Source organism: Manacus candei, unplaced genomic scaffold (genome assembly GCF_025592945.1).
Source record: "Manacus candei isolate 608988 ecotype Guabito, Panama unplaced genomic scaffold, ASM2559294v1 h1tg000005l, whole genome shotgun sequence".
Lineage (NCBI taxonomy): Eukaryota > Metazoa > Chordata > Aves > Passeriformes > Pipridae > Manacus > Manacus candei.
Genome location: NW_026138053.1, coordinates 5,117,130 through 5,132,595, shown reverse-complemented (window position 1 = coordinate 5,132,595; position 15,466 = coordinate 5,117,130). Strand labels below are relative to the sequence as shown.

The following is a 15,466-nucleotide window of genomic DNA, read 5'->3' as shown; positions in this document are numbered from 1 at the left end:
GCACAAAGGACATACTATGCAGTACACAGCCAGCTTCCCTGATGCTTTGCAGCAATGAAAATCCCAAGATTTTTCTAAGGTTTTCATAGCCTTCAGAAGATTTTCATAGTCAGCTTTGGTTGAACACCAGCACCAGTGACATCGTGGACCTGATCTCCAGCTTCAGCTGAGGACTTTGTAGTTCACTGTGATCTTCCACTCTTTTTGGTTCCCAAGCAAGAGGAAATAATCACCTTCCTGATGCAACAAGGATTTATGGACTAATAATATGAATTCACTAAAGGAAAGTAGCACCTTGCTTGCTAAAGGATGAGTGGAAGGTCTGGTACGTTGCCACTGTGTAAGTTTTTCAATGTGTTACATTTTGAATTGCCCACCATGACTTTGCTCATCAGTTCACTTCATTTGGTGCTCCTCCGTGGTGGGGATCAAAAACTCCGTGGTGTCAGTCTGGGCTGGAAGGTCGATGCTGGGATTGTTTTTCCACTGCTCTTCCTGAGGCTACTGCATTCTGCCTGGAGTAGCTTTCCAGAACAGGGAATTGCTTCATCAGCCTGGAGGTCCTGAGTGCAGTGAAATAGGGAAAGCACAATTGGTGTGAGTTCTCAAACAGCCTCAGAGTTCAGTGTGTTCACTTAGTGGAAAATAGCGGATATTCTAATGGAATCACAAATCAGAGACTGGAGCAAGGCCTAAGATTCAGGAAATGGAAGCAGTACTGCAGGAGCACTTAATTGCAGAAGGAGCACTACCTTCTGCTTTCAAATGTTGAACTGAGTGATACTTGAGAAACCTCGCTGTGTACCAGGCTTTAGCCAACAATTGCCACAATCAGCTCTTCCTGGTCCTCAGCAAAGCCAGAGATGTTACCCAAAGACAAAAATTACTAACTCATACGCCAGAAAAGAGCTCTCTGGACTTGGTAGGACCTTTATCATAAAACCTACAAACTATATTTCTTTTTCTATGTAGTTTTTTTATTAACACTGGTAAGTAGTTTCCTGCCAGTGACCGAGGAGGGGCAGAAATTCATACTCCTGGATGTCTGCAGCAGTGGCCATGTGAGATACTGCTGTCACCTGAAAGTGGTGCTGGGCAGGAAGGGAAAAGCAATGAAATGAGCATCACTTTTATCATTAGATGTGTTACGTGGAATCCCTGTATGTAGGGTCTCTCCTTAAACTGAGGGGGCAGATGAGCTGAAAAGCCAGCAGCTCCCACTGATGAGGTGCATCTGCATCAACTCCCAGCTCCTGGAAGTAACAGGAGATGAGATATAACCTGTTGGATCAAGAAGGGTGGGCTGAAGCTGAACCTGGTCACAGGTTTTCTTGATGATTAGAGGAGATTTTGATGAAGTCACAAACATGATACAACTACTATTATCTTGAAACACCCACTTATGATTGCTCAACTAAACCAGTGGCATAGGAGCCTGCTTTGATTACTGATATGCAGTTCTATTGTGAACTACAATTAGCACATGCTGTCATGGATGGTTAGTTTAAAGATTGTCCCCTCCTAACTGTGCCTGGCCTCAGGTTGTTTACACATTCAAAACTTGGCTTAGGAAACTGCATTTTATAAAATATAGCAGCATAGAGCAGGATCATATCAAGCGTTTCCTCCCATTTCACACTGGTTTTGGAATTAAATTCTATACTGAGTGCCTTGGTATTTTTAGTTATCTGCAGCCTAGGTCCAAGGCTACTAAAAGCTCATGGGCTGACAGCTGTGACAGCTTGTGTGCCTCTGGCAGAACAGAAGGATCAAGCAATGCTCTTCTGTAGGAGACAAGGCTTTCCTAGAGGTCAGCCCCAGAATACAAAAGCACTCCCATGGCTTTAAATACAACACTCAGCCTCCAGATGCACCTGCAAGATGCATTTCTTTGCCTTCTTAAGCGTAAAAACATGGCAGCAAAGCAAATGTGTATGAAATGACCAAAGCAACACATTCAACTCAGTTCGCCCTCTGGGAGGAAGAGGAGAAGATAAAGAGGTGAGTCATGTTGTTTACTGCTGTACAGGAAAGTGGTTAATGGTTGGCAACGTCACTGATGAACGAGATTGGGAAACCTGAACAGACTAGAAATGAACTTGCTTCTTTTCTCATTATGTTCTGCAAATACATTTTGGTGGTAGATTATGTGCAAAGCGTGTACCAGCAAGTGTTTTAATTGAATGATTTGCCATCTTAAAGCATCTTTAAGATGCTATCTAGGTTTGCTTCAGGTGTTAAAAAAAAAAAAGTCACAAATACTTTCATTTAAAAACATGCCCAGTCAATCCCTGTCTCCAAGACTTATGAACAGCACAGAGCTAATAAATACCTGCATTGCACTGTGGTAAAGTTCTGCATGGTGTTTGCTCAAATTCAACCATGCCTCTGTAGGACTGGGCTTCATTATTTTCCGGGGTTTTTAAATCTCTAGACCTACTTACCTTCATTGCTGGCTAAATGTTTATTTAGAATTATGCACTGCAGTGAAGCCTACCTGCTTTCTCTCTCCTTGACTATTTTACAGAAAGAATACAAAACAGAGCAGTCATAACCCCCTGTGTGTTCTTTATGGGCTGATTCAACTAAAAAAAAAAGAGAGAAAAAAGTTTATCTCATGTTAGACAAGTACAGCAACAGCAGTTTTAGGTCTGTGGCCTAAAAGTACCATAGTGATGTGGTGAGAAAGAGAAGATAAGTAGAGGCTGCAATATTCTGGGCAGTTTTCCTCTCACTTCCTTTTATCCTGCAGCACACAGGGTGTGGAGGTGAGGAACAACTTCCTTAGTGCAGGAGCTCTCCAGGCTGCTTGCCTGCAGTGCTGGAGCCCCGGGGGCCGTGCTCTGTGTCCACAATGTCACGGGTGCAGTTCTACAATGAGCTGGTGCTTGTGAACGTGGTGCTTTTCCTGGGGTTTTGGTGAAGGTGCTGGTGTGAGGTGCCTGAAGCTGCCTCTGCTCCTGTATCTCTGACGGTCAGTGGAGCTCAGTAAATCATTGTGGGGAGGTGAAGCAACTCTGGAGGGTCACAGAACACAGGGATCATGTTCAATGTCATCTTCATCTGCTGTCATCGCTCCCAAGGTTGCACAGCCTCTGTTGGGCAGCTGCAGATGTTATTTTTAGAAGCAGACATCAGGGACAGTTAGTGTTTTGGTATTTCAGTCGTAGAATGATACAATAGCGGGTTGGGAGGGACCTCAGGGTCCAACCTTTCTTGCCAAAAGCCCAGTCCAGGCAAGGTGGCCCAGCACTCAGTCCAGCTGAATCTTGAAAGTGTCCAGTGTTAGGGGATCTAACACGTCTCTGGGGAGATTATTCCAATGGTTTGATTGTTACTGTGAAAAATTTGCTTTGGCTTTTGTTCTTATGGCTTGTGCATACCTGGGTCGTGGGTTAGGTTTCCATTCTCTGATGCTGGGCTCATCACTGGTGCAAATACTTCTTGGTATTTCTAAGGAACAGCAGGAATTCCGTGTATGGTGCCTTTGCTAAAGGTCTGTCAATGTCTGATCTGTCACACACACACACAGAAAGCATATATAGATATACACAAAACATCTCTGTATGCATACTCACAGTGGTAGCAGGCTCTGTAGCCAAAGCTTTTTGAAAAGTTTGTCTGTCACTGTGCAGTGAGAACCCGACCAAAGTGCATCTGGGGACTAAAAGTGGGGCCAGGAAAAGTGCTGTGTGTGGTGAATGGAACATTCCCTGTTGTGAGCAGAGGTGTTGAAATGCCTTATTTGAAATAAAGACAAATGTTTTGGAGGGGTTGGTGCTGCAAAGAACAGGTTTATGAAGTTACTGCTGCTTGTTTTCCAACTGAGAGGACAGGGGAGGGCTGGGGGCTCTTTGTGTGCAGTTGGTGTGGCTGGGCCCCTCTTGCTGAGTAAGCACATACCTCTGTGCTGCTGGGAACACAGACAGCCTTTTGCACAAAGAATTTTTTCATTATAGACTCCTCTCTGCAGCTTTTCTTAGCAAAGTATCAGTGCAGAGTGGATGCTGTAATAAATCAGTTGCTAGCATGAAAATGTAGTTATTTCTTTTGCTTAAATCAAAAAGATGCTTTTGCAGAGTATGTTTAAACTGTTCTTTTATCACAAGGCATTAACTTTGCATTTCACACCAAGGCTTCCAAAGCCCTTGAACTCTTATCCCAGAACAGGTTTAAATGCGAGATAATCTGCAAAGGATGGTTAGCATAAATTATATTCTTCAAAGTTAAGTGCTATATAAAAGCAGAAGTTAATCCTTGAAACTAATTTTTATTCTGGGTATTAAGTCAAGAAGGGTTCTTCTGAACAGACTTTATTCATGTGTTTTATAGGTTGTCAGCTAGAATGTATGCTTTTAATAAAATGTGGTGTCTGTAACAAACTGTGTCTATATCAGCTGGCATCCACTTTGTTTCTGAGTCCATTTTAATCCAGGATTTAACTGCTGAGACGCCCTGTACATTTGGTTTCAGCCATGTTGTTACTTATTTTACTGACACTCTAACTCAAAGGAATCTTCATCTTTACCACGATTGCACAAGGACAGGAAATGTCAAAGCCCTGAAACTGTGGCAACTGAAGTAAGTTCAGGTATTTCCTAATCCCTTATCCCAGAAATGTACCCTCCTGCCACTGCAAAAGGACACTGTCAGCCTTCCAAACACGGAATTGCTTTCAGCCCTGGGGAACTGCAGGAACTTTTAAACCCTTTTGTGGCTCAAGCCCTTCTACACCACCAGCTCCTCACGAAGAAATTCTCTGGGCTGGCTTTTTTTGCTTGTTTATGTATTTTATGATTCTCTCCCAGATTTACATAATGAACTGCCAACAGGTAAAGAGGATTATCATCCTTAGATGTGAAATGATTAAAGTGGTAACTCCTGTAGCGTGCAAGAGGCATCTACAAACTCAGGTTGGTTGCACACAGTAGCTGTAAGAGGGGTTTTTGTTTTGTTGGTTTTTTCCTTCAAATCACTTTGCAGGCATTTTCCTATGGGCCTGCCCACCCCAAAACATACAGCCCTGGCATAAGAAGGGCTATGGGTGAAGAGGTTCAGGTGAGTCAGAGCCAGCCCTTCCCAGCAGGCTCTGGTTGGGAAACAGCTGTGCTGTAAATGGACTTAATGTGTTTGAAGTGTGAGTAATTTATCAGACTACTCTGAGACAGGAGGTAAATCATCTTATAGATGGTAGAATTAAGACACAGTTCTGGTTCCACAACTGTAGCTAAAATTAAGGTTATATGTTATTTTGCATTAAGTTCAAATCAGTTCCTCTTTGAATTAGAAATCATCCAGAACAGCACTGCACCTAAAAACTTGAAAAATCATTTGATTTATTTGTTATATTTACATATTTGTCTTTAAGGTAAAATTTAAACTTTTTGGAATGTTTTTGTGTAATCTGCTCTAGGTTTAGCCCTTCACACCTTTTTGCTATTTAACAAGTATTTTAATGAAAGGAATTTCTTCCCTTAGCCCAGTAAGTGTATCAGTGTTAAAAGTTCAGCTGTACAGAGTGCCTAGGAAAGCATTCAGCTCAGTAATCCATCACTTCCTTTCTTTTAAATCTTTCTTAATCAAGTCTTGTAATAAATAAAGACTAATACCACCATGACAACACTGTTTTTTTCAAATTGTTCATTTGCCAGTTTTAACAAGATAAAGAAATGAATACTTAATGTGGACATTGTTATACCAAAAAAAAAAAAAGAACCCAACCCCTGAAACAAACAGACAAAAAAGGAGGACACAAAGGAACACACATGGAATGATGAAAAGGAACAATGATATTGCACAACTTCAGGTCTCTCTTCCCAGATTTTGATCCATGTAATTAAGTATGTATGAATTCAGCAAAACATTGTGTCCAGATAAATAGATAAATGTGTGGCCATTTGAGTGAATCTAGAACTGCAGAGTGTTTTCAGTTCCTTCTGACTGCTCCTTGGAGTTCTTCTCTAAGGGAGCAGGGTGCTGCCAGCTGCAGGGATAACCAACAAACATGTTGACTCCATTTTGCTGACCAGTTATCCGTAACCTGCACAATTCCCCTACACTGTAAATGCAGTAAGTCCACAGAGGACTGGGGTTGTTAAACACAACTTTTTGTATCAAGTACTCAAACTGTAGCTGAAACACAATCACGAACATCCCCAATTTGCTGTGGTTAACTTGAGATTGCTTCTCACTGTATCAGGGTGGCACTGAATGTATAAAGGTCACAGTAGGTACATCAAGGGGGGGAAGAAAAAAGGAAAAAAATCATGCTTAGTGGAAAAAGGTCTTTACAGCTACAATCTTTGCCAGAGCCTCTCTTAACAAGCACATACTGTTTGCTACAGGAACCAGCTAATTGTGTCATTCTGGCTATAGCAGGACTGTTTGCCCCCTCCACTGCTACTCTTGACAGTCTGGGTTTATATAAACTTTGCATTTATGTGCAGAACAAAGTCTAATTCTCTCCTCTATGAGTTCATTCCTGTTTGGTGGACTGGTGTGTCAGCCAGCAGGGCTCAACAGATACATTTAATACAGGAGACTGAGATACAGTATGTTTATTCTTAACTTCTGATAACCTAAGGACTACAAGAACGAGAGATGCAGTATCCATTTGCTATGATCCAAGACAACCATCTTTAGGGAGAAAAAAGTAGAATAAGTGATCAATACTAACACTACATTAGTTCCAAATATATATTTTTTTTTTCAGTTATGGCAGCTTAACTATTTATTGTTCATCCGGCCCACTTTTAATCTGATCAAGTTAAAGGTCACATATTAAAGTTTAAGGACTGTTATTTCATCAAAACCAAAGGAAGTTATAAAAACCCATGAAACCATAGTTTCACTGTAGGTCTTACATCTTCATATTCTGTATCACTAGTAGAAAAGGGATAATGCATCTCAGTTTGCTTACAAGCTAGGAGATCACTTTGAAGTCTGCATATTCCTAACTGCAAACAAAATATAGCACTTTTAACAGGTTATAAATAAACTGGTTTTCAAGCATAGAGCCAGCCCAACAATAACAATACACTATTAAAAAGACCTAAGGCAATGAATTCCATCTCCAATGAAAAAAAAAAAAAGAACTGTGCAAACAAGCTTAAAACTATTTCTTTGTGCCAGTGTTATAAAATGTAGATTTCAATAAAGCCTTGACCCAAATGCCAGGACTTGTGAAAAGAATCAGAACAAAACTGGTTACTTTATTTAGGAAAAAAATACTCTTATCTTGCTGCTAATAAAATTGGATACACGCAGTTTAAACATTTACAGTTGCTGTAACACTTTACACAATTCCTATATATGGGTGTAAGAACAAACATTAAAAGACAATGGTGGGTCAAGGCTTTACATTAAAAATAACAACCTACTTTTCTATAGTCTCTAAAATACTATGTTTTCCAATATTTGCAGCCATTCAGGAATATTTTTTTTTTATTTATTTATTAGGAAATGTATACTTTGTGCATGATCTTAATTCCTAATTCCTGGCTCTTTGGGCTGAATGACAAAAGGATCAAACCCATTGAAGTGGATGGTCTCCTTGGAGGTTCAGTAGAGAAACCCTGGCTCAGTTAGTCTCATACGATGAAAGCAGTGCTGCATCCACTGGCTCCATGCAGGATGGACAGGTAAAGGATCTCATCAACCAGTCATCTATACAGTCCAGGTGGTAAATGTGCATGCACGGCAGAAATCGGATAGGGTCCCCATAAACAAAGTCCATCATACAAATGACACATCTGGGGGGGGAAAAAAACATAAAATATTGAAGCTGCTGTTAACTGGAAATGAAAAATAGTGTACTATCTACTCCTGAATGACTTTAGTATTTCTAGGTACTGTGAGGAGTATCCTTGCATAGGAGAAAGGCAAGAGCCTTAGAATAACAGAATAGTTTGGGTTGCAAGGGACCTTAAAGCTCATTGAATTCCACCCCACTGTCACAGGCAGGGATGCCACTCATAACATCAGCCTCCTGCATGGCCATTTCCTTTTTCAGAAAGCTGCGTTAAACTACAGCCCCCGAAAAAAAGGCAGAAACAGAATGGCAAGATCAGGTTTCCCAGGGCAGTGTCACAAAGCAAGGCAACAGCCACGTGTGACTGGGACTTACTCTCTGATCTTCTTTTCGGAGCCGTCTCTCCCGGGATCATAGACTCCTTTAGGTAGGTGCTGGATGAGGCCTATCCGCTGCGCTATCCGGATCTGCTCTTCTTCTGTCAGCTGTGTGGCCAGCCGGGTCTGGCTTGGAGTTGGGTGATACACAGGAACAGGGACCTGCTCCTAAAATTAAAATATTTCAGTTAAAAACTACCACAGAGGCTTTCCTACCGTTTCGTAGCACAGAACTTGGCATTCGATTTTTCCTCTCTTAGTCCTACAAATATTCGTATGAACTCCCACTCCTACTTTGCAATTTTGGGGCTATAATTATACTGAGAATGGGATAAAGAATTGAGGCCAGTTTGAGCAAGGAGCTGCTCGTGGTTGTACTCTGCAAAAGCTTTTGATCTCAAGGAATTGTTCATACATGAGATACCCGGACAACAAACTGCACGTGCCAGCAGGCAAATAAACCTTACAGGGACCTGGTAAACTGCTGTGGTAGGGAACAGAACAACACAAGGGCTGAGGGAGAGCCCCCAGCATGTGCAACAAAAAGCAGAATCTATGGGTTGTTTTTTTTTACATTTAGGAAGAACTGTTTGCTAAGATGAGGGCACTGCCTACTCTTAAGTTTTAGAAAGCAAGGTTTTATTTGTTTAGTAATGACTAAAATTTACGTGAGCTGTTCTGGGCCACACAAGGTCCAATCCAGAACTGTAGATTTAATTCTTGTGGGTTAAAAAAATGTCACCTGAACAATAAGAAGAACAGCTTAAGTAAGTAACCCAAGTTTTACATTTCTTCTCATATATTAATATAATTTTATGGGTTCTCCCAAGCTGGACTTCAACTGCTGAAATGCTTAAGGTATATATTTTCCGAAGAAAATTTAGGCAATGTATAGCTATTATGCAGTCCTTCCTCTACCACATTCTCAGAAGTTTCTTTTGAATATTAATGAACTTTAGGTCAGATATTTTCACTGACATTTATATCAACATGGTACTTAATTTACTTGCTTTTAAAGCATTTTTTGATACATAAATACCAATTTTTAACACGATACATTATTAGGACAGTATTGGCCAGTAGCCATAAATCTGCTGTTAACAGGGAGACAATTTCTTGCAAAAGGTCTATTTTGATGGTACTTCTTAAACAGCAGAAAAAAACTCAACTTATAGATGTGTCTGAAAATAAACCTGCTGCATCAGAGACACACTGATTAATCTGTTTGGAAAGTGCAAAAGCTGATGTTTCAGAGGACACTGCTGCAGGCCAAGCAGAGAGCAGGAGTGTGTGCAGCTGTTCTGGTCACCTCCGACCGCTCTCCCATTGCCTGCTTGCTCCCTCATCACTGATGTGGGGGACACACGGGATTTCACTGTCTGACAGAGTAACCACCTTCCAAAACATGCATGTCCTTCCAGAGCACAGGCCGCCATGGGCACCTCCAGATATTCCCAGCAGAAACACGGCTGTGTCCCCCTCTCCTGTGCCCTCTGCCTCCTGCTCTGGCAGTGTTCAGTGTTCACCCATCACCAACACCCGGCACAGCCCAGCTGTGAGTTTAACACTGCGCTTGGAAAACCCGATAAAGCCATTCTTATTTCACTGCTGGGGTGCACTGGAAGTGGACAGTCAGCTTCCAGACTCCTGGAAGGCCAGGAGAAAGCTGCCCAAGGAGTGTGCAGCCTCTCACCAGTGCCGCCCAACAGCAAAGTCCTTGCTCATGAGAAATGCTAATCACAGATACAAGTCTGCCTGGCAATTCTTCACTGAACACTGTGCATGCCACTGGCAATTCAGCTGTGGGGTAGAATCCACAATCTTCTCTTAATTTAGCTACACTAGGATTTCCCCCTCTGATTTCCTGGCAGAACTCAGAGGAATTATGAGAAGGTTCAAAAGACAGAACACACCAGGGGTTCTCCAAGTGATTAATTTCCTGACTACTCTAAACCGTATTTCACAGAACTCTTTTTAGATCAGCTGACTTTTAGTGCTTTAAATTATCTAAAGTCTTCTCTAATCATCATTTGGATAGAGAAAAGCACCAGCTGAACCTACAGATGACCTGTCAGATATAAAGTATTCAGAAAGTGACTGCAACCTTTGGTGCCTGCAAAATAAAGCATTTTTCCCCTCATAAATGCTGCCGACCCTCTGTGCTGAACACTGGAGCTCGAGGTAGAACCCGGTCCTGGTTTTATGTTTCAAGAACTTAACACCACAAATTCTCAGTAACTTTTTTTTCCAGGGGCTTTGCTGTACTTCTTTGAACAGGTTATTAAATCAATAGCAGAAAGCATTACTGCTTCCTCCTTTATTTGTGACACAGATGTAGAGAACGCTCAGCATTTGGAGAGAGATGCACCCCTCCACGTCTTGGAATAAAAAAGAGGAGCAGTATAACTAACGACAGGCACAGCATAGGCTGGTGCCAACATGGGCAGGACGGGAGGCAACAGCTCCCCTTGCCCAAACCAGGGCTGCAAGTCATAGTGCAGGAAAGGCAAACACAGGAGGGGAAAAAAAGGAGGAATAAAGATCCAAAAAACCCTCAAAATGTCTGAAAGTAGCAACAGCAACTGATAGTGAATGTCTGTACCAGAACAACAGCAAATTGATCACCTCGGTAAATATTATACAGCAAAAGGGAACCACAATTAAATAAGAATCTGTTGTGAGTTAGAACAATTACATCTGGACAGCTCTGAAGTAAGCAATCAGTCAGCTACCCAACCGACCATGGCTTTGGTTAAGTTTGGAAGAGTGAATAACATAACTTCTAAACCTGTGATAGGCCAGACAAGAACAAAACCTCATTCTAGTCTTTTACAGGCACTTTCTGCGAGTGACCACCAAGGGACCATGTACTTGGGGAACCCGATTCTGCATTATTGCAAAGCCCCTCTGCCCTGGGTGTTCCCTGCAAAGACCTGAAGGGAGGCCTGAAGGACCACTTAGGCCCCTTTCCCCTGCCAAATACACAAATGCTTTCTCCCCACGGCCAGTGCTGCATGGAAACACTCCTCCCTCAGGCATCCTGTCTCAGGTTCCCTCCCAGCAGAGCTGCCCTGTGCTGCATGTCTGACATGGCCCATTAAGGCGGGAATTTATAGTTGCCAGCTGTGGGCTTCTACAATTTCACATGCTAGACAAGAATCTCCTGTCAGATGAGTAACTGGGTGGAAATGGTGGTGTTGCCATGACGTCTTCATGCTTTGAAGGCAGAAAACTGGGGTTGGTGTGGCTGCTCTGAAAAACGTGTAAGGTAGTCCTGTAAATAAACCCGAGTGGCCGCTCCATGCCCAGGCACTGAACATGCTGTTTGCTGGCACTTTCATCTCACTCCCAATTGCTATTAAAAGCCTGCCCAAACTGAGCCCTGGACACAAACATACCAGGAAAATGGAAGAACACAGCTGCACACGTTGCAGTGTCACATTATAGACTACATGGACACTGACCCTTTCAAAGGGTCTTCTCCCCTCCAACAGTGTGTTCGTACCTGTATGATTCTAAAAATACTTTATTATTCATGAGGATCTGAGAGCCCAGATTTCTCTGACTGAGAAGTGGACATCCCCAGAGGGATCCAAGCAAGAGATGGAGCATGAAGTGCTCCCTCAACAGATCCTGATGACCCCCCACCAGCTGAGCTGGGCTCCTTCAGCCCTGCTGGCACACCACCAGGCTGGCCCCGCTCGCAGCCATCGCCCCTCACCACGCTGGCAGCTGCATCCTTGGGTTTCTCCACTACCAAATCTCTGGACTGTTTTTGGAAGTTAAGCTCATCCGACAATAATTCCAAGCTGCCCGTAAGGCCGGAGTGCAACCCTCCACACAGTCTGCGAGGGTTTATCACCCCTCTGCAAATCTTTCACAGTGTGTAAAGGCTGCTTTCGTCAACCCACATTAAGGCAAGGTCCTGCTCACTCCAGTGCGGGTGTTCAAGGGTAACAACGTGAGGATTCCACACTTCAGCCAGCTCACATTTGTAGCTAGAGGCCCCTTGACATGTATATATATAAAAAAAGACTGTATTACCCAAGTGATTATTATTTTACTGCAAAGACGAGCACGAAATTTATTGCTCTGGTGTCTCATATTTCCCTTATCAACCATGGAAAATGTTTTTACAGACAAAATTACGAAATACTGAACTTCTAGCCAAAGTCTGTGTTATTTATCATTTGATATAGATGTCAGGCACTTCAAACCAAAGATGAAATTTCATGCTAACTCTATTACTATATGCAAAAAAACCCCTAGCTCAGGCCAAAACAAATAATCAAACCCACATATTACTGTTGGGCAATGAAAGAAAAATCACTTTCTGGCCCTTAATTTGCTTTAATCATTATTTTTTTCCCATATGAATCTAGTAATGATTAACCACCTCAGATGGCCATAGTCCTAGTGATACACAACTTTCTTCTTGTTCACAAAGTCAGTGGTATCAGCATAAGTTTCCCTGGCTTTCTGTGCACAGAAATCATTCACTCCCAATGTTTATTCGGCCCTTGAAAACAGCGGCATTAATTTAGGCTCAAGGACTAGAGCAGGGTTTGTGTTTCCATCTCACCCTGGCTCCTCCTCCTTCAGGGGGGAGAAATTATAGAGGGCATCTGGAGGTCTGCATTTTTCACTCCTAATGGAAATAAACATTTTCACACATGGCTTAAAAGGCCCAGCCACTTTCTATGTGCAGATTCCCAAGCATGCTTTGGGTTCTCGACTAGAAAAAAGGTTTCATCAAGCATGATTTCCAGTTTTAAGTTTCCTCATCAATGCAACCTACCTTGGTTACTTATGCTGCCATAAATCTGCTTTTCCCTTGTTTTATAGTCTTTTTGTCTTGTTTTTGCAAGTGCCATGAATTTGTAATACTCTGAAAACAGGTCAGTGCTAGATCAGAAACTCTTAATCCCTGGATAAAGATTATTTTAAGATCCCTCTACGCCACATATCAGCAGTATGTTATCAGGGCTTTTGTCTGCTTGTTGTTTTTAGAATTGCACCAACATGCACAAATTATCCTTTCAGGACGGTCAAAGGTGAGATGAATAATTTATAACATCTAATAGTTCTAGAGGTTAAAGCTTCACTGCTGTCCCCAAGATCCTGCCTACAGCCACCTGCTTTCCACTACTGAATACTTTGCTAAGTTTCCATCTCCAGATTTTCTTCCTCACCTAATCCAGTGCTCTCCCTGTGTCTCACCCTGCGATATTAATTTGCATTTTATCACCAGATCAACAGCATATCTGTTAATTCAGTCTGACAAAGGAGACAAACATCTTCCAAGCTACGTTCATCCTAAATATTTTTTACACTTTTTAAAATACCAGTAGCTGTAGCGCTTATGCTCCTTGCGGTTGCTGCCTAATTAATTAATGCAAATATAAAAGTTCCATTTGCATTTCCCCAGCCGTTCCCACAGCTCTTTTTTTGAAATCCCTTCGATATGCAAACGTCTTTCATGAGACACACTGTGTGAAGGCAGCTGCCCTGGTTCACACACAGCTGCAGCAGGGCTGCACAGCCTTTGCTGCTCACCAGCCCTCCAACAACAACCTGACACAGGGCCAGGCCCCTCTCCAGCCCAGCAGCTGAGGTGCTTAGCAGGGAGCCTAAATAACTTAAGAACAACCTCAATTTATAGATGTAAAGTCAGGAGGCGAGAAAAAAAAAAATTTGTGCTTTTGGGGTATTTTTGAAAAATCCTTGATGAATCTGATGGAATTTTCTCACTGCTTTATTACTCATAAGGAACTTGCTGGGATGATGGTCCAGGGGCCTTTTCTGTGAATGCCATTCTGACTAGGGCAAAAAGACTCAAACTCCATCCATATGTGAACACACATTCTGAAATAATATCCTCCCCCAAGACACATTAATGTAAAACCACGCGCCATTATATTGTGCATTATACGACAGCTAGAGCTTACTTTAATAATCCTTAGAATATTATGAGCAGCCTGCCAACTGTAAAAGCCTTTTTCTGCCATACAGGAGAGAACAGTTCATTTATAAAGGTGAACAGCAGTTGTTATAAAACATCATGTAATGAAATTGTTACCCAATTTTTTATACTGCTGCTTCCAGGTAGCCACTCTGTATGAATAACTGCGACAGCTGAACACTTAATGCTAGAAAGTTCTTCTGAAAGAAAAATCTCCTCCTCTCCCAACTGGAGGGGACATCTGGGGCAGACAGCCAGGTCAGATACACATGCACACACACACACACACGCTTCCTACCATGATGTTCTTAAAGGAAAATTAATAAGAATTCTGGCATTGTAGGAATTTGGCACTGTAAATATAGTCAGTAATTAATATAACAACCGACTACGGAACCAGTGTTCACCAGAGGAACTTGCAGAATCTGCACAGTATTTTTTCAGCTGCTGACTCCAATTAAGAATCAACACCTGGTTTGAGTCATGGATCACTTCAGAGGGAGGTGTTTTTTTGGAGAAAGCCAGTTTTTCTGCAGTGATGGTGTAGTCTCATTTCAACTATAACCAAAACTGTAAAATTGTCCTGTGCATTTTTCACAATTATTCCATTGAAATTACTAGGAAAGAAGAGTTGGAAAAGATTAGCAACCATGAAAGAGACTCCTGGCTGACAACTCTTAAAATATCACCTGTCCCCTGAGCTCAGCTTTGCTACCAAAAATAGGACTGGGGCAGAGGGAGAAGAGGTACAGACTAGATGCATCCTGCCTGCTGCTTTCCTAGACAGTGACAAGGGCTGTTAGAGAAATGGACTTTGTTTTCAAGTTTTGTCCCTGTGCTGTCACACAAACCCAAAAAGGCTACCTGCTGCCAAGACAAAGAGTTGGCAGTGCCCTTGCAGCTTGGCCACAGCAAACCCAGCCTTACCTGGCAGATGGAAATCACCTGGAGCTCTGCAGAGTCACCTGCTCTGAAATTTGATTAACCATTAGGGCAAACCTAAATACAAAAGATTAGCAAGAAAGAGTTGTAGGGGAAAAGCAGTAATTAAAAAGCAGTAATTAATCCCTGGAAGCACAATCTCCTGACAGAGCCAGACAGTTTTTACATTTCTAGGCTGCACAGCAGGTTTCTCTGACTCAAGGACGTCAACCTTGGGTACGGTTCCACTGGCTGATTTCTCATTCACCAGCTTTGTGTCAGTTTTAGGTCTCCTTGTTCCTTTCTCCAGAGATCCCATCAAACATCAGGCTGTGAATTTCTTCAGGAAAGTGGATAACTTATACACTAACACATCCCAGACCACTAAATTGCTCACCAGAGAACTGACTCCAGCCCTCCAGACAGCCTCACTGACAGCTCAACTTACAGCATCAG

At 42.3% G+C, this 15,466-nt stretch overlaps 1 protein-coding gene and 1 long non-coding RNA gene across 2 annotated transcripts in view; one reads left to right on the top strand and one right to left on the bottom strand.

The window, feature by feature from the left end:
* The first annotated feature begins 566 nt into the window (after positions 1-566).
* The window catches only part of LOC127476854 (uncharacterized), a 32,135-nt gene continuing 17,235 nt past the window's right edge, over positions 567-15,466 (top strand). The window contains exon 1 of the long non-coding RNA XR_007906749.1: positions 567-2,001. This is a non-coding gene — a long non-coding RNA (uncharacterized LOC127476854). The remainder of the gene's footprint in view (positions 2,002-15,466) is intronic.
* Positions 6,543-15,466, bottom strand: part of RNF11 (ring finger protein 11) — a 29,913-nt gene continuing 20,989 nt past the window's right edge. The window contains exons 2-3 of the mRNA XM_051800185.1: positions 8,126-8,295; positions 6,543-7,751 (exon numbers count right to left, since the gene is read on the bottom strand). Of these exons, the coding sequence (XP_051656145.1) occupies positions 7,580-7,751; positions 8,126-8,295 (342 nt within the window). The 3' untranslated portion in view covers positions 6,543-7,579. The remainder of the gene's footprint in view (positions 7,752-8,125; positions 8,296-15,466) is intronic.